The sequence below is a fragment of the Epinephelus fuscoguttatus genome, linkage group LG7, assembly GCF_011397635.1.
Source record: "Epinephelus fuscoguttatus linkage group LG7, E.fuscoguttatus.final_Chr_v1".
Classification (NCBI taxonomy): Eukaryota; Metazoa; Chordata; class Actinopteri; order Perciformes; family Serranidae; genus Epinephelus; species Epinephelus fuscoguttatus.
In genome coordinates, this window is record NC_064758.1 from 30,782,882 (window position 1) to 30,801,497 (window position 18,616).

Below are 18,616 nucleotides of genomic sequence, written 5' to 3' on the forward strand. Positions count from 1 at the left end.
CAGAAACATGAATAATCCCATCACAGGGGTGATGAATTACACTGTAATCAAGGATTCCACCTCTCAATCTACTGCTGCCTTAGTTAGAGGCTTAAGCTTTGTGCAATTCCTGCGTCTTCATCTGACGATATGAGGATAGCAGCTACAGATGAAAGTTGTAAATGCGGTGAAGGTGAGACAGGAAAAAACATTGCCTGAAGACAAACATTTGGTTTTATTAGTGAGCCTCATCCCTCACTGTAATTTGCTGAGAGCTCTGGCATTAGTATCCTGTTGAGACAGGTTTGTGTTGGCGAAAGCCAGTGTTGATTAAAGTCTGGAACCTTGCAGACAACTTTACCTGAAAACACTTCTTAACTGTACATCTGAGCGAACCCTCAGCTTGTGCAAAGAGTGTTTTTCAAATAGTGAAAATGCCTCTTTCTTCTTCAGCTGAAAAGCTTTTTTGCAGATTAGTTGAGCATTGCTGTCAGTCCAGGAAAGGGATGTTAGTGTGCGATTAAAATCACTATTATTAGGCAGTATCAGGGCTTGCAGACAGGAAGGAACTCAAAGAGACCAGGAAAATAATACACTGCAAATGTTAGACAAATTACGACAAATGGGGTCTTCCTGACAGGAACGCGGACTGTGAATCATATTTTCAAAGAGCAAATGGCACCGCTTTCCTGTGTACTGGCATCACTTAAAATGTCTGCCAGCACTGTGTGACAAAAAAAGATTAGCGGTCTTGGCTTTACCTTGCACACATGTGAAAGCGTCCTCTTGCAGCACGTATCCCGGGAAGCACTCGCACCGGTAAGAGCCCGGCGTGTTGACACATCTGTGGTGACAGATGTTGCCCTCATATATCAGGCACTCATCCATGTCCTCCACCTCAACGGGACCCTCCGCTGCATTCTCCCCACCCCGCTCATCGGCAATGGAGAAGGCCTCTTTTGGGTATGGGCTGTCGGATACTGCTGGAGAGAGCGATTGTTACTCTGTATGAAATAAATCACTGCATTAAACAGTTTAACATGGTTTTATAGCGTTCCCTAAAGGAGAACACCTCAATGATAATAATTACAGCAAAGACATGATGGCCACAACAATGGGGAGGATTTCTTTTCGTAGTTTTTATTATAACGGTTATTTCTGCAGGGATAAATACACAGCACCAATCACTGCCACATTAGCACATTATTCATATCTTAAAGGAGCTTGCAATCCTTCTGCTTAGATCCATAGGTGTCTATCCTATCCTCATGCAACGGTTATGATATGATATCCCACAGTTGACATTCGGATACATGAATGACATTACATACTTAACATAAAGTTACAGATGTCAGGTTTAAGCCATTAAGGAACTGCGGTTACGTTTAGGTAAAGAAACAGTTCACACAGTCCCAAACCGCAGTCCCCTGGGGAACGTCCTGAGGGAAGTTTTATGTTTCGTAACCTTTCTACCACCCCAACCTGCCTCTTTACTGGAGGGCTTCCATTTTGATTCATTACTCCTGTCAGCACATTGGTCACATGATTGCAGTGTTTCCAAATATGTGAATTATATGTGAATTACTGGCTCATGATTATGTTGGATATCCTCCTGAGACCCGAACTTTTGTTTGGTATGCAGTTTTGATTTCTCCTAGCTATTTGGGATAAGTTGGACCTGATAAGTATAGAAAGCTAAACACTGTCAACAATAATAAAGTCCCAAAATCCTCAAATGAGACGACAATGAAGTCCCAAAGTCTTCAAACGAGACAATAGTCTAGACGAAGACAAAGTCCCAGTGTCCTTCAATGAGCTGATGATAAAAACCCAATGTCTTCAAACAAGTACATTCTAATTAACAGTGTCTTGGGAAAAACTGGTCAAGTTTGTTGCCATATCAAACTACAAACATTATAAATCAACCACAATATGTGATCAGGCTTTGCACCTTGTCCACTTTTGTGTCAAGATCGGCTGCAGACTGACTTTGCAGAGATGGCTGCCATCTTGGTTTTACATGGATTAGTGTATTGTAGTTTGGGGGGGTCTCGCTGTATTTCTGATGTTTTCTATACAGCAGCTTCAAATCCTCAATAAGATGAACAAAATGTTTGTTATGTGGTGGTAATAAAAAGTAATGAACCATAAAAGAGAAAAACATCCTAATGAAAAGCACCCGATCACCCGTGACCACAAGGCAGGTCACTCTTCAAACAGGTTTTTCACCTTGTAGTAGCCAAAGCAAATCAATACAAGAATACTACCAACAACACAGTGCTTCACTGAAAAAGGATTTAATGCAGGTGGGCCGGCGGGCAGACACTATAGATCTCTTAAAATTACAGCACAGGGGTGAACTAGGCTGCTATACTTTGTTCTGGTAGGCCAATGAGGCGTGACATCTTTCAGCAAGGTTGTGGAATCTTACTGCAATGCTTTCTTTTAACAAAAATGTATTGTCTTGGGTTTAAATCAGTGCTTTTCCCTGGCCGCACACTGGTGTGTATTACATGCCCCCGCCCAATGGCATCTCCTTTCTTGGCACGGAGAACACAGTGCATTCACATTCTGGAGTGTGTGTGTGTTTGTACGTGCAAATAATTGTTGACAGTACCTTTTTTTGGCGGTGGACTGGAGTCCAGAGCGGGCCTCTCTCTGACTCTCTGCCAGCCGTCTTGATTCCCCGTCCTGCTCTGCTCCCCCTCGCAGCATTTTAGAAAGATGTGTCTGCAGTGGAAGCCCAGGTGCAGGTGGGCTTCGCAGCGATGCACCTCACGGCGGAAACGCAGCCCCAGAGAGCAGCAGTCGCAGCACTCCTGCAGGTCACACAGTCAGACTTTACACATGTAGTCATGGATCATGGAGCTCTGTAGAGCAGCTGCTGTACGTTTACAGTCAGTGGTCCATGTATGCCAGGTTTGTTTATAGCCACACTAGCGGCATGGCTTTGAGGATGGCTATACCAGTCTGTTGGTCTGCTACTTTGATCAAGACTGAAATATCTTGATAACTATCACATGGATTGCCATTTTAGTGCTGACACAGTGGTTCGCAGAGGATTACTGACTCCCATATGTTTCCTCTAGTGCCACCATGAGGCTTCTAATTTGGTTTGATTACACTTTATTATCAGAATATTTTTTCTTTTGTGGTTTCAAGTGAAATTACCCAACCATTACTGAATGCATTCCCGTCACATTTGCACTGTAGTCATCCCATGACCATAGACTGTATAAAATAATAGACATAGCTATTGTGAGTTCACCCATTGGTTTGTGGACTCCCATTTTGAAGCCTTGGGTTTTTGCCATCACCATCTTGGATTGTTGGAGCCAGATGTGACTCAAGGTGGCCATATTTGCACGAGAGGATGGAGCTTGGGAGGAGTGAGGGTGATTGAGCTACATTAATTAGCTGAGGTGACACCTAGCACGCAGCCTTGATTATCAGTAACTTCAAGCCTTAAAAAACGGTTGAGTTATATAAAAATTCAGCTTGCTGTAAACATGTTTTTCTGCTGTGAAGTTGAGCACTTTAACATGGGGGGGTCTGTGGGAATTGACTTGTTTTTGGAGCCAGTTGCCATTCAAGGAATGTCAATTTTTGGCACTTCAGCATTGGCTTCATTTTTCAGCCCTTTTCCTTTAGCGTCATCATCAGCTCAAATTTTTAATCTGTTCAGTACTTTAGTTTTTGACCAAATACCTACAATGACATTGCCATCATTATCAGCTGCATATTTACAAAGGTGAACATGCTAACATGCTAAACTACCATGGTGAATGTGGTAAACATTACGCACTAAACATCAGCACGCCAACAGTGTCATAGTGAGGATGTTAGCATGCTGACGTTAGCATTTAGCTCAAAGCACAAATCCATGTCTAGCGTGGCTGTGGACTCTTAATCTTGCTTAAGTTAACTTTGATAGTTACAAAGATGAATTTGGGGGCAACTGCCTTTGCTCACAGTCTTTCTCCCTGTAGCTCCCAGCAAGATCACCACTTAGAGTGCACAGAGGCATTGCGAAACATAAAAGAGAAGTAATGACCGCTGTGATGTACTGTGCTTGTAGATGGCATAATATTATTAAATCTACAGGGGTCCTACAGGAAGGTGGTGAAAGCCAATATCTAACAGCCGTCCTGCAGTATAGAGTCAATAACAGCCCCATGCTGCTCAAGGGCCTCTGAGCAGGTGAGTAAGTAGCCTATCCTTCAACACGCGGGTCAAATGGCAAATAAGTGGCTTTGGGAATCGGGGCAAACATGATGGAGTTTCACAGTCACCGTGACTTGACCCTCACTGACTGCCTCAATAGCCTCGTGTCTACCATTGCTACTGTTTTACCACATCAATTATCAGTCCATGCTTCACAATTTCAGAGAGGCCAAACAATTGACATCTGACATTTCCGATTGCTGAGGTCTGCTTTGAAGGCAGCAAAGCTTTAGGACTGTGGGAATATTCGCTTGTAATTAGCCCTAAATCATTTTGTGTAAATTAAATAAGGAAATTGAATAACAGGGAACTGGCACCACAGCAGTAATGCTCGGAGGAGATATGGAGAATAAAGTTACTCCAACACTGCAGAGACACTCTCACTGGCAACAGACTACACGTGTTTTCAATTCTACTGGGGCTAATGCGTTCATCAATTGCTAATTCAGACTGTATTAGGCCTAATTTGAAATTTACAATGTCATTAAGTCTGACTGTGAACCCAGTGAACTGTGTTTGCCCTTTACGGGGCTATCTGGTCACAGATACTTGCCTTGTAGGAATCGATCCCACATTTATCGCTGGCATCCTCTTGACACGTATTTCCTGCTCTGGCTGCAGTCATTCCAGCCAAACACCGACTTTCTCTCAGGGAGCCACGGCAGCACTGTTGTTGGGCAGTCCTGGCAGAGAAAAGCACAAAGGAGAAACGAATGTTTGAGTGTTTGGACTGCAACTGCGGCCCTACAGCAACAATGAGTGGGTTGGCTGTGTTTCCCACAAGTGCAGCTACAGAGCTGACTGAACTGTGTTTTCAAGTTTCTGTAAATTTAATTAGAGGGAAGAAATCGAAATTGAAAACTTAATAATTTACAACCAGTCAAAGGTCCAAGGACCATCAAGTGTTTGCAAAGAAAAATGAACTTAAATGTGATTGATCTTTCAAGAAAACACCCATAACATCACATTATGACTCTGCCATTATATCTTTTGCACATTTTAATAATGTCACTTCATTAATCCATCGTCATGTTCACTCTTTGTTGCTGAGTCAAATGAAGTGGCTAAACAGTCAGCTACCTTTCCACAGAAGACAATTTAAGATGATTTACAGTGTGATGTATTTAATTATAAGAATTAAGCTAAATGATGTGAGTGGGAGTTTAATAATGGCCTTACCAGCAGATGGAGTGTCTATCTTTTGTGGGAGGCTCCATGTTGTTGCAGTGACCATTAGTTGAAGCCCATTTCTCCCCTGTCTCGCAGCAGGTCTTCACCAGCTCCTTGGCAGACACTATAATGAAACACAAACACCCAGTTCCAGATTTATCCCACTCAGTGCAGCCAGTGTTTCAGAGGAAGCACATAAAATAACGGTCACAATGTGAATTCAGCTGGAAGAGGATGGTTAACATTTACCATCATACAATCCCATTAGTGAGATGCTGTAAAACCTAGTTACAGGATTTCATCTTTGGTGGAACACTTGTCTCAGGAATAGACTTAGAGTGTAGACTACACACTGAGAATAGCAAGTACAATCTGTGTTTTTCTTTTCAGACTCCTCGACTCCACTCTTACTTTCATTGGCAGAGAGAAGTATGTAACCCAAAACTCTATAAAATTACCTTCAGAGTAAAATTGTCCTTTTCTGTTACATCCTGGCTAATCAGAGCTGGAGCAGAGTGAAAGACTAACACATTAGCACTTCATTACAAACTGGGTCAAGGAAGAGAAAGAGCAAAAACACATTTCCCGGTTTATAGGAAAAAATGTATACGTGTTCCTTCAATAACAGGGCAGCACATTCCAGCTTTGATTTGTGGGCTCCTGCGCTGCTGAACACTCATGACATGCATGTCTTAACAGTCACATCATACAGCAGAAAATACTTCTTCTCTGGATATTCACCAAACACAATTTTTTTGCAGAGCACTGAGTGTTTACCAGCTGCGACAATGTCATAACGGCTGGTATTGTTCTCACTTTGTGAATCTGTGTTTGTGTGAGTCATCATGGCAAAATGTGGTGCTGGTGGCACCTACTGTGGTGGGAACTAACACAGACGCTGTTGTGAGTACTTTGCCAGGTGTTTATATCTGCCTGTCGGTCTGTGGACCGATTTTTTCAACGCGATGACGTCGCCACAAGATGCAATCACAAAACTTAACAGATGTGTTGCTAGGATTAAAATAAATGCCAAGTTTGAAAATGGGTTTAGTCTGAAAGTCGAGGGTTAGAGGGGCCCTTGCCTGCTCCACTCAACACCCCTGGCCCCCCACTGTATAAGAAGAAGAAGAAGAAGAAGATATACTTTATTAATCCTTCAGGGGAAATCCAATTTTTCACTCTATTGTCATATACACACAGGCCTGAAATACACACACATGCACAAACAGGACCTATACCTATATGCAATAAATGGAGAGGTGTCAGAGTGAGGGGACTGCCAATGGACAGGCGCCCTAAGGAGTTGGGGGTTCGGTGCCTTATTCAAGGGTACCTTAATAGTGCCCAGGAGGCAAACTGGAACCTCTCCAGCTAGCAATCCACACTCCATATTTGGTCAGAACAGAGACTTGAATGGGTGACCCTTCGATTCCCAACCCAAGTTCCTATGGGCTGAGGCACCGTCGCCCCGCAGCCGGTGTAATCCTATTGCAAGATGGTCCTAGTATGTTTGATGTTCAATTTTGACCACTGCTTTCTCAAAAGACCATATTAGTTTTCCATGTATTTAGTCATAAACCAAAGCATTGGACAAATTAAACATTTTGACATTTTGATACTGTTTCCTGACATACAGCGAGTGAGCAAACGGACGGAGCGCAATAAAGTGTTGACGAGTGACAACGACATTCAGGGAGCCTGTCGAGTCCTGAGCAAAGGCTTGCTGTTGCTCTGAAAATAGCTTTGAAGGTGTGCAAAGCTTTGCCAAAATAGAGCAAGGGTGAGCGTTATTTTTAAACAAGCAACACATTGCTTAGCCTGTTCACTGATGCACGGAGCAAGTTGGGACATCTTCACTGGGAAACACTGAAACAATCTGTTGGTTGCTTACTTGCTTGTTCGCAACACATCCAGCTTGGAGGAGGTGATATTCAGGGCTAAAAACACTTTGACTGATTGGCATGATGATTGTCCCATCATGCCCATACTTTGAACCAACTTGGGCGAGCAGCTTTTTAAGCAAAAGACAAGTTGCTTCGCCTGCTCCCTGATGCACGAAGCAGGTTAGCACATCTTCATTGGGACGAACTGAAACAATCTGATGTTTCGCTCATTTACAGCATGTCTAGGTATCACACTTCTTTCTAACTAAACACGACGCAAACTTTGCACAACTCCAACCAATTTTTAAAGGCAACAGTTTCCTAGGCTCAATCGGGCTCCCTGAGTGCTGCTGTCGTTCGTAGTATATTTTTGTTCGTTTGCTGTATGTAAAGAAGTGGTGTGATGATTGCAAGAGATCAATGTTGTTCAAGGTACTCTCAATACTTTCACTTTCAACGGCTTCCATTTATTACAATACTAGGAGGCTGCTAGGAGAGCATTTGTCAGTTTAGGGATGGCAACGAAACGAAAACTACTTGTTGCATAGCAACAAGTGGCACCTCAGGTCCATCCAGTATTTGTCAAGACAGTTCACCAAAACAACAAATGAAAACCTTCTGGTAGCACATGAGAGAAGGTCAGGGGATCACCAAGGTCAGTAGGAAATCACGAACATCTGTTCAAAATTTAATGGAAATCCACCATATATTTACTGAGATATTTCAGTCTAGATAAAAGTGGTGGGCCGACTGATCGACAGGCACGGACAGACTGACATCGCCATCCCTAGAGCCACACTATCGTGGCTAAAATGGATGTGAACAGTCTTCTAAAGGCTTTAATTGGTCTCTCATACCATGATCTGCTCCAACATAAACCTTAAATGAGGGTGTAGGTCACACAGAGGAGAGACCAAGCAAAAACCTTATTGCAATTCTAAATAGCATGAAGCTCGGCACAGACATCTGAGAGAGCCCAAGGTCATTCTCGCATTTCTACTTCGACATCCGCTTTATTTTTGTTGAAAAACCTCTCCTTGCCTTACCTATCCATAATAAGACCAAAGCAACTATTCCGAATAGAGCAAGTGGCCGCTGCACTGTGCATAATTTAAAGGTTTAGAAAGTTGAAAATCCGAAACCTTGAAAGGCACAATGGCTCTTTGATACATAGCTACAGTATCTGTGCCAGCAGTTAAACAAGTCCCTTTGAACATGTCTGAATGTACATTAAAAGACAGAGGGCATAATTGTTCATCCTCCTTCTTTTGCCTCCTTTTCATTTTCTCCAGGAGGAATCTGTTCACCCATCATGAGCATTGCACAAATTTGCTCCATGTGTCCATCCAGAATGTGGAATGTATACAGAGTTAAAATACATACAGTTCATGTTTACACAGGATTTAGGGGATGAAATGACTTTGGAGGGAGACTTTGTTTCACCAAAATAACTACTGGGGCTGAAAACAATGACGAACTATTTCAGCCGAGCTCTACCCAAGCCTAACCAGGTCTCTTCCTGCCTCTTTGACAGACCTTCTAATTAAGACTGTATCGCAACTTGTTCCATTCAGCTGTGCAATAATTCGCGAAGTTGATTTATCGCGTTTTCACAATGGAGATCTAAAATACACACTTGAAAGGTGGCTGAGGAGCATCTCCCTGTTCCAGGCCTGTCATTATCTCTTTCTATTAGACTAGCATTAACACAAGATGCCTGCCGCTGTCCAAATCCAAAACCGGTGACATCACACCCTTTGAAAATATGGAGCTAGAATAACAACCAAAAAGGGCAACTCTCAACACGTCTGGAGGCGTCATACGGCAGTGCGCCGCCACTAATCAAGGCTCATATGTCTTTCCCTTTGTGGACTTGGCAGTGATTTACAATACAGGTGGGCTGCAGAGAACATGGCCAGCAATGTCAACAGCAGCACATGCCAGAGGTCCATGACACACAAACTCATGTTCTCATTGTACATGTCAGATGATTGATGCTGAAAGCTTAAAAGCATGTCCGTGTTTGCGTGTGTGTATGTAAGTGAGCTTACAGGCCCCTGTTGAGCTCAGGAGGGAGTGACACACTTCTCACCTTCAGCATGAGTACTTGCAGACATATCGTGTCTTTTGAAACACATAATCACTGTCCAAAAACAGCTGGATGTGACATAACAGGGAGGGATCTCCTGCTGTCACTATGACTTCATTTCCAAAACGGCCAATTCAGGATTCAATTATTGACAACTTATGTCTTAATCTCCCCGAGACTGTGAGCCAGCATCCATGTGATCCATCTTTTTGTAGTCTTAATCGGGGTTAAGGTTAGTTGATGCGAGCCCTGAGGGCTTGCCTCAGTCTTTGATGGTTCTACACAGTAACCTCCAATCCAATTACACCTCCTTGTGGTTAGATAACCTGAATGAAACATGCACACTGCTTTGGATTTATTGCTAATGGTGCATTGAATTACTGCGACTTAAAGCTTGTGTTTCCCAAAGATGCCACACATGTCCTTGACACACCAAAGCCTGCATGTTTTGTAAAGTCCTTGCTAGGCAACATCAGCTTTAGAGATTCTTTTTGCATATTCAATTGGCTAAGTGTATTCGACCGCACGCCTCTGACCAAATACTCTCCACAGTCCTGTAATGTGAACCTGTTTCCCATTGCCTTATTATGCCTTATATATTCCAAGGTGTGTTCACACAGCAGAACACAGGAAATCTGCTCTTTCCTTGCCAGAGAGGATATCCATCCAAATCCTGATTTTGGACCTGATGGACAAAAATAAGCCTGAGGAATATTATTACCTAATTGGCTGATTTTCACAAGTCCCATTAGAGACTGTTCTTTATTAATGAAGGTGGAGGATGTGGTGAACAATAGGGGAGGCTTGTCAAATAATTTTATAATTAATATTTTATAATTATTTTACTATCATTAGGGACTTCTGTGTTGGCCTTGGGGAGGATATTTGAGTCACTTCCTTTAGACCCTCATGTTAACATGCTTAACTTTACAGCAGAAATAAACATGTTTACAGTGTGGTACAAGAAATGGTTTTAGTCGCTTGGGCTAATTTCTGTGTTCATGACAACTATACAAGGAGTGACATTTCTTGAACTCACTTATTTACATTTTATTAAGGCTTAAAGTTACACATAATTAAGGGCATGCCAGCTTTAAGGGATAGTGTCCTCAGGTTCTCAGTCACATCCATCCCTCACTCCTCAACAGCACCAGCCTCTGGCTCAATTATGGTCACTTCTGGGTCCAAAAAAGCCAAGATGGTGACGGCAGAAATGCCACACTCAAGGTTTCAGAATGGTCCACAAACCAATGGGTGACCACAGCAGCTATGTCCACTGTTTGCATATTGTCTATGGGGGGAACCAAGGGCCAATTTGTTTCTTAGAATGACAAAGCCCTGACCGACCATACTCTACTTCTGATTGGCTAGTACTCATTGCCTTCATTGGCTGGGTTGGTTAGGTTTAGGCAAGAGGAGTGAGACTGGTTAGGGTTAGGGTAAGAATGTCACAGTAAGCCAATCAGAGAAAGAGTACGGTGGGTGCTATGTTCACACGACAATGCCATTCCAATAGCAAGTTTTCACCTAGGATGGTGAAGGCACGACCCACTGTACTCTTTAACTACATTGGCTCCAATAGTACCTACATTTGGTGTGACTGTGAGAAAAATATGGTTATTCATGGTGGTGGGATAGTTACTCAGGGAGGCTCAAGAAAAATTATTTGTAGCTTCAGGGAAGATCAAGATTAAGGATGGTGAAGGCATGACCCACTCTACTCTGCCTTGTTCTGCCTCAGAATGGCTTATCCTGATATTCTTACCCTAACCCTAACTAATCTCACTCCTCATGCCTAGAGCTAACCAACCCAACCAACAGAGGCACAGGTACTAACCAATCAGAGGAAGAGTAGGACAGGCCATACCTTCACCAACCTAGGAAATAAAAAAATCGGCTCCCAGTATCAGTGGCTGTATGAGCCCAGCCCAAAGGAAGTGCACAGGGCTATGAAGCCAATTTCGCATAGTGGTCAAAAGTGGAACTACACCCTCCAGGTCCATCACGTGATGTCATGGGGCCCAAAAAGACTTTTTCCAGAGAAAACTTGACTGCTTGTATTGTAAGTCTAAAAACATGTGTATACAGCTGCACTTTGCATGTTAATGACAGAAAGAGGCAGATGTGTTTTTGTGTTACAATTTATCACCAATCACTCTCTACTTAGACAGCGGGTCTCTTTTATGAGTGGGTTTTCTGCATTTGGAGCAGATGTTTTTGTTATTTATAAGCACGGGTGACATGTGGATCAGGCAGTTTTTCAGTAAGGACATGTTGTGGAAGGGAGATTCGCCAAAATTCCTGGAAATGACCTGGAAGGCACCCTAGATTAAGCGGAGTGAGCTATCCTCTTCAGACTGATCTCCACAGTAGTGGTACAGTAGGAATGAACTCTCACATGACCAGCTGTGGAATTCGCCCTCTTTTTCATCCTAAGGAAAATTACACATCTGCTCAACCCACTCCCATATGCAGCATGTTGTGACAGTGCTGCTGATAGAAAACAAGCACTTCTTCGGTTATTCCATTTCACCTCAGATGATTTTTGTGCTTCGGTTTCATCAGTTTATCCATGTCTAACATTTTTTCTAGTTTAGTTCAATATTATGGTCTGTGCTTGGTAAAGTGGGAAGTTACTGAGAGCAGAATGTGTGGAGGTGTGCTTCAGATGAGGTGATTACTGGGAAGATTGGGAAACCAGCAGCCTCACGGGAGACGGGTAATCACACCGGCTCATGAGGGAGCGGTGAGTAGCGTCTGGCAATCAAGCCACAACAGTGGTCTCATTCATCACATGGGTATTATGCCGCTCACAGGTACAACCCCCCCAAGAAATCCTATACCAGGTCCAGCCCAGCATCAGAAAGCCTGAACAAATCCCATCCCCCTTCTGAGCACAGACTGCGTCTGCTTGGAAAGAGAGAGGGCAAATGAGCTGGAGTTATTGACTTGAAGAAAAAAAAAACATTTATCTTGGGCTGTGTTCCTCTGCAAAGGCAGCCCATTTATGTTTCAAGAAAAATGGTTGTGTTATTTGTTATTCATGTCTTTTCCTCTCCAAATAACTTTGGCATCTTCTGCTAATGACATTGATAACAGAGATTAGTCATGGCTCTTATCAGCTGTTTTTTTTCCCTGTCTGTGTTTTAACATGTCACCACTCTGGAAATCTTCCCTTAGTCCAATAACCTTCACCAGTGAACCTTCACAGCGTCATTCAATCGAGTAGCCAGACCAGTTTGAGCTTCTGATCCCAGGAGGAAAACACATCCCGAGTTTGACTTTCAAGTCAAACTCTCTTCCGTGAAGCTATAATTCACAATTGAAATGCTGGCCTTCATCCTAATGCACTTAAGGACGTTGTGGAAAATCTGTCAAAGCAAATATCTGTTTTTTCCCCTGAACAAATAAAAGAGTTTCTTTATTGGCTCACAGAAGCTTCACACACAGTTTCACATTTTACCCAGACTTGACCCGAGTCTGTAGTCCTCTTTAACAACAACTTCTAACCTATACTCCCCAACTTTATGCTGGTTAAAGAACTTGACAAGTATACATCTGGAGTTCACTCCCAAAGAAGCACCTCACAGATGCACTCGGCATATACTATACATACCTATGGAGGCCAGGTGCTGATGGAAAGAAAAGCCCTGGCAGGTCTCAACAAAAATCATAGTGTTGTAAAGTAGGTTAACTGCACACCTCCAGACTGCAGTTTGCTGGACAAAACACCAATAATATGACAGAGTTCTCAGAATCCTGAACCAATTTCCCCAGTGCTTCAGTCACTGGAGTGGGGATGAAGTGGCATGGCTTTTAAATTTCACTACTTAATAATTTAGTTCACTTACTTCATAGGGACATCTAATAATATAGTGAGACTACTCTGTGCCATAAAGCCGTAAAGTACAGGGAATTATGATGTAATTAGGTTTTCCTTGGCTGGAAGTTTATTAATCGTTAACACATATGGAACTGCATAAAATCTGATTAATTAAAGGAGCTGTAGACCTTCAGAGTCTGGGGCAGTTCTCAACATGGAAGTGGCTGAGCAGACACCTAACAGCTAATGGTGTTAATGTATTAAACACTATGAACAATGGCAGAAGTGCTGACAAAGCTAATATTGGTAACTGGGCTGAAACCAAGTGGCAACCTCCAGGCTGAAAAATGAACACGGAAGTGCCAAAAACTGTAGTTCCTCTAATGGCCACTTGAAGCTGGCTCCAAATGTGAGTCACTTCTCATAGACTCCCATGTTAAAATGCTCAGTTCTACAGCATAAATAAACATGTTTACAGCCTGGTACAAAAATGGTTTTGGTCTCTGTAGCTAATTTCTGTGTTCATGACAACTGTACAGAGGGTGACATTTTATATAACTCACTTGTTTACATTTCATTAAAGCTTAAAGTTATGCATAAGTAAGGGCGGGCTGCTTTGAGTAACAAGCTGTCTGCAGATAGTGACCTAAGGTTCTCAGGCAGATCCACCCCTCGCTCCTCCACAGCGCCAGCCTCTTGGTCAATTATAAGTCACCTCTGGTTCCAAAAAACCAAGATGGTGACGGCAGAAATGCCACACTTAAGGCTTCAAAACGTTCCACAAACCAATGGTCGACCGCAGCAGCTATGTCCATTATTTTCATACAGCTTAATTAGGAAACCAGAGGCCTTTTTTCAGGATGGCCAAAACATGACTCGCCCTACTCTCCCTCTGAGTGGCTAGGACTTGTTGCTTCCATTTATTATGTTGACTAGGTTTAGGCAAGAAGAGTGAGGCTGGTTCGGGTTAGGGTAAGAATGTCAGAGTAAGCTAATCAGAGGCAGAATAAGGCAGAGTAGGGTGGATGCTACGTTCACATGACAACGCCACTCAAATAGCACATTTTTTTCTCCTAGGATGGTGAAGGCATGACCCACTGTACTCTGCCTTGTTCTGCCACAGTTCTGCCTTGTTCCTGATATTCTTACCCTAACCAATCTCACTCCTGCCTTAAGCTAACCAACCCAGCCAATAAAGGCATAGGTACTAGCCAATCAGCCATCCCTTCGCCATCCTAGAAAATAAAAAACTGGGTCCAGATATCAGTGACCATGTGAGCCAGGCCTCCAGGAAGTGCACAGGGCTTTGAAGCCAATTTTACATAGTGGTCAAAAGTGGAACTACATCCTCCGGGTCCATCACGTGATGCCATGGGGCCCAAAAAGACCTTTTCTCATAGAGTTACACTGGGAAAGAGATGTCTGTAGGTCAGTGGACAGTGAGATTCACAGCCCCCTGCAAAATGACTTATTTCACTATCATGATTTGATTAATTCAGTCGGAAAACATTTCGAAAGTCCAGAAGAGCCACAAGATAAATCATTTCATCCTCATTCAAGTTAGTGAATTGCTAAACCAGAAGTTAACCTTTTGGCTAATGGAAATTAGCCACTCAGATGCACCCGGCTGTGATCAGCTGCTGTATGTCTCTAGTGCGCCTGCTCAATGGGGCCCATTATGTGAAAGATCTGTGTAATTTCAAACTGCACAAATAGGGCTTTTTTGGCTTCATGTGCCACTGAGCAGCTTTGAATGAACAGGAGTCCATCTTCAATGCCCTATCCAGGTCTCTTAATACATCTATGGTATAAGGGCAGTGCAGGGACACAGTCACAGGGACTCACATGCCAACATGCACACACGGCTGTCGCAGCTACCACAACGTGAGAGCTTGGCTTCATTATCTGCTCTGGCAGCCATTACTCCACTATATCTTTAAGTAACAAATCGTGTTTTGCTGCTATATCAATGTTTTGAATGTCGCATTCAGCTCTTTTAAAGATAAAGCAATTCAAATTTTGATTATTAAATGGTGTTGTATGAGATTAAGATTACAGAGCAAATGTTTTAAATCTATTGTATCAATGTAACCTAACATCATATTTCCAAAAAATGATATTTTTCTCATATTTCCAGAGCAATTGAATCCATCTTTTAGACATCCTTGTAATCACTTCATCATCTACTTTCCCTCCTGCTGCCTGCAGTAGATTGACCTATATGCCCTGAAGGGGGGCTGATGCGTTTGAGAACATGCTGATAATCACATGAAGGACACAGGCAGGATGCACAAACCCTGGAGCTCTCAGCAGAGCAAAGTAGGTAGAGAAATTGCAATTCCAGCAGCTCTTAGGGGATTTATTAGATATATTAGAAACATAACCATGTAATATGGTGCCAGGCTGAGTATTACTCGCTACTTACAAACCTCTAGAGAAATAAATATAGTATTCTCTCAACGTGAATGCATGAAAATGAGCATATGCTAAGTATAGTGCTTTTCTCTCCTGAGTAAGGTAGATAAATGCTATCCAGGGAAAACAGACTTTCCATGAACAATTGTTTTTCCTGGACCGCCGCCAGCTCCAAAAGAGCGATTGTGAATTCCTCTTCAAAAGACAGGATGTGAGAGAAGGAAAAGGAAGATGTCTTTTGAGATAGAGTGGCTTAACATTGTCATTACTAGGCTATAAATCATCAGACTGTGATGTGTTTTGATGTGGGCATTGGATGACGTGAAAAAAAGTTTCTGGTTTCTTCAATTCAACTGCTTTCAATCACCTTTCAGGAAAAGTAAAGATACTGTTGAGCATAAAAGATTACTTTAAAATATGCTAACGTACCTTCAGAGTCTCCCCTCGCATCCTGGTAGTTGTTGAGGGTTTGGGATTGTCTTTGCTGTCCATCCTCCCTCATCCTGATTGGAGTTCTGCTGGTGGGACTGAACTCTGTTGTGGGATGTGAGACCTGCTCCTCTTTACCAAGCGGCTGCCTATACTCTGCAGACACCTTTTCCTGCTCCTTTCGGCCAGCAGAATGGGGGCCACCATGACTCCCTGTGCGAGTGCCTTGACTATGTTTGTGACGGTCAGAGCGCCTGTCTTCCTCGTTTGCACGGGCGGTGTCTTTTAAAGTGTCTTGTGCCACTCTGTGTCTGTCATTGTTATGTCTAATGGTCCTTTCACTAACTTCCTGTTGCAGCTGGTTCTCTGTGGTCACTCCTTGTGTGGTTGTCGTCAACGATGTTGATGTTTCGCTCTGAAGCCCTGTGGTGGTTGGATCCGTGTTCTGTGTGACCTCAGCCTCACTGCTCACTGAATCAGAGCTTTTTTGTGTCTCCCTCAGCTCATGTCTCCTGTCATCATGGGAGCCGAAGGAAGTGGAGCTTGACTCTGGGTAAACTGGTGGTACTGTAGTAGATTCCAGTGGTTGGGCCAGATCTTGGATAGTGGAAGACGTCGGCCCTGCCAGTGTGTAGTCATAATCCCCTGTGCCAAAACTGGGTGGGTCCGGCTTATACAGTGGTAGAGTGTTCCCCAGTGCCAGCTTGGAAAATGGTTCCACAGGACTTGTTTGTCGGCTGTCAGGACGGCTGCTAATGTCTCTCAAAGGGCTGTTGTTCTCAGTGGTGGTAACCCACATGGGATTGTTGGAACTGCGAAGGTCACAGCCTGGGATAGGTGAACACATTAACTTTCCACCATCATTTGGACAGTGGCAAACCTGACACCGGTCCATCTGAAACGAGTGCCCCGCCTCGTACTTCTTGGTGCCATGGGTACAGCCAATTCGTCTGCATATTGGACAACCGTCTGCAGGTTGTGAACTATCAATGCAGTTGGGGGAAATCTCGGGGCATGGAATAAAATGACAGCTTATTTTGCCACCTCCCTCGGGACAGGAGCATTCAGTGCTTCCGAAATCCACAAAGTAAGATTCCCTCTCTGGGACTTTCCCTTTCTGGAAGCCTGCTTGGACGCAGTCGTAGTACTGGTAACCCTCACAGGTGCAGCCCTTTTGTACACAGGTGGGACAGCAGGCGCCCTTCTTTAAAACTGACTCAATGCAGCTCTGCAGATCAGGACAGTCCACGCCTGTGCAGTCTTTCTGGCTTAGACACATGTCCATGCACAGAAACATCCAACTTAAAAACAACGTTGCTCTCTGAATGTTCATTTTGCATTTAAAAAAGTACAAAAAAATAAAATTGTAAGTCAGTTCTTCAAAGAAAAAGCGTCTCTTCAGGCTAGATCTTATCCCAGATGAGAAAGACTCTTGTGTCCTTTAGCCTGTGAGAGTAAACAGTGGTTAATGACATGTTCAAGTAGTCTGGCATTCAGCTCGATAACAATCAGTATCCCATTATTTTTGGTTTGTTTTCACGGCTAGTATCAAAAACACATGTTTTCACTTAATAACCTGTCTGCTTTAATTTGGCCTCCTGCCAAATATACATTTTTTCCATGCCTACTCTTTTTGGCACCACAGGGGATGAAAGCTGTGGTTTATATTTGATTGAATGTGGAAATTTGGCCAAAGGTAAGATTGACTGAGGGAAATATGTATGAAAATAACTCAACAAAATCGGCAACTGAAATAACAAACCTCCTTTCTATGACAATGTTATAGTCTGTCTTGCAAAAACAGTGTGCTAACTGCGTTGAGAACTGCTTGTCTGAGTTATCTATTTGCAGCATATGTCAGTGTATTCTCATAAAATGTTTTGCTTCCCCGGAATGTGGTGGGGATGTTATGCAAATACTGTACAGTCATTTGAGTCCATTGTTCATTTTTCTGGCTATAATAGCTGGTGGAACATGAACTCTTTCAGGGATAACACAGAGCTGATACTGCACAAACCAGCAGAAGAGCTGTCATAAGAAAATATGATATACTGTAATGAATACAGTCATATGAAGTAAAGATGAATGGATTTGATGAGATTTCTGGGGCTTTTCTTCATTCATACAGTACAGAGACAGAGTGGCAGCACTAAGTCACAATGTCACAGGCTTGATCCTCTGAGCAAGCGATGTGACTTCAAATAAGTGAGCACACTGAAAACCAGGTGTTTTCTATTTTGCTTTTCCTGTTATTCCACGCCGCTTGCTTTTGTGCCAGTTGCAAGAGACTTATGTGACAAAAGTCTGGTTCAGAATTAGAGATTAACTCCAAATCGCGTCTGCATGACAAACTTGTCTCCAGACATTTCCTGCTGAAATGTTTCGAACCAATTTTCAGCAGAGCTCTTAGTTTCCACAGCCTATTTTGTTATCACATTTTTCCCAAACTACATGTCCTTGGAATAGATTTCCACCAAAAGAGGAGGAGCAGCTACACAAAGCAAAGCATAGAAGGTGTTTACAGATTACTTTTCTCCAACAGAAACAGCCTCTACTTGTGTCCTTGGAAGTATTGAGCTCCTGCTGCAACACACAAGTACTTAG

The 18,616-nt window shown here is 43.0% G+C and overlaps 1 protein-coding gene across 2 annotated transcripts in view; it reads right to left on the reverse strand.

Moving 5' to 3' along the window:
• Positions 1-18,616, reverse strand: part of fbln2 (fibulin 2) — a 33,773-nt gene that overhangs the window by 13,899 nt on the left and 1,258 nt on the right. Inside the window, exons 2-6 of one of the 2 annotated variants that reach the window (XM_049581281.1) lie at positions 16,013-17,458; positions 5,383-5,497; positions 4,757-4,886; positions 2,597-2,798; positions 741-959 (exon numbers count right to left, since the gene is read on the reverse strand). In XM_049581281.1, the coding sequence (XP_049437238.1) occupies positions 741-959; positions 2,597-2,798; positions 4,757-4,886; positions 5,383-5,497; positions 16,013-17,345 (1,999 nt within the window). In that variant the 5' untranslated portion in view covers positions 17,346-17,458. Of the gene's footprint in view, positions 1-740; positions 963-2,596; positions 2,799-4,756; positions 4,887-5,382; positions 5,498-16,012; positions 17,459-18,616 lie in introns of both variants that reach the window. The other variant, XM_049581280.1, reaches the window with a different exon arrangement.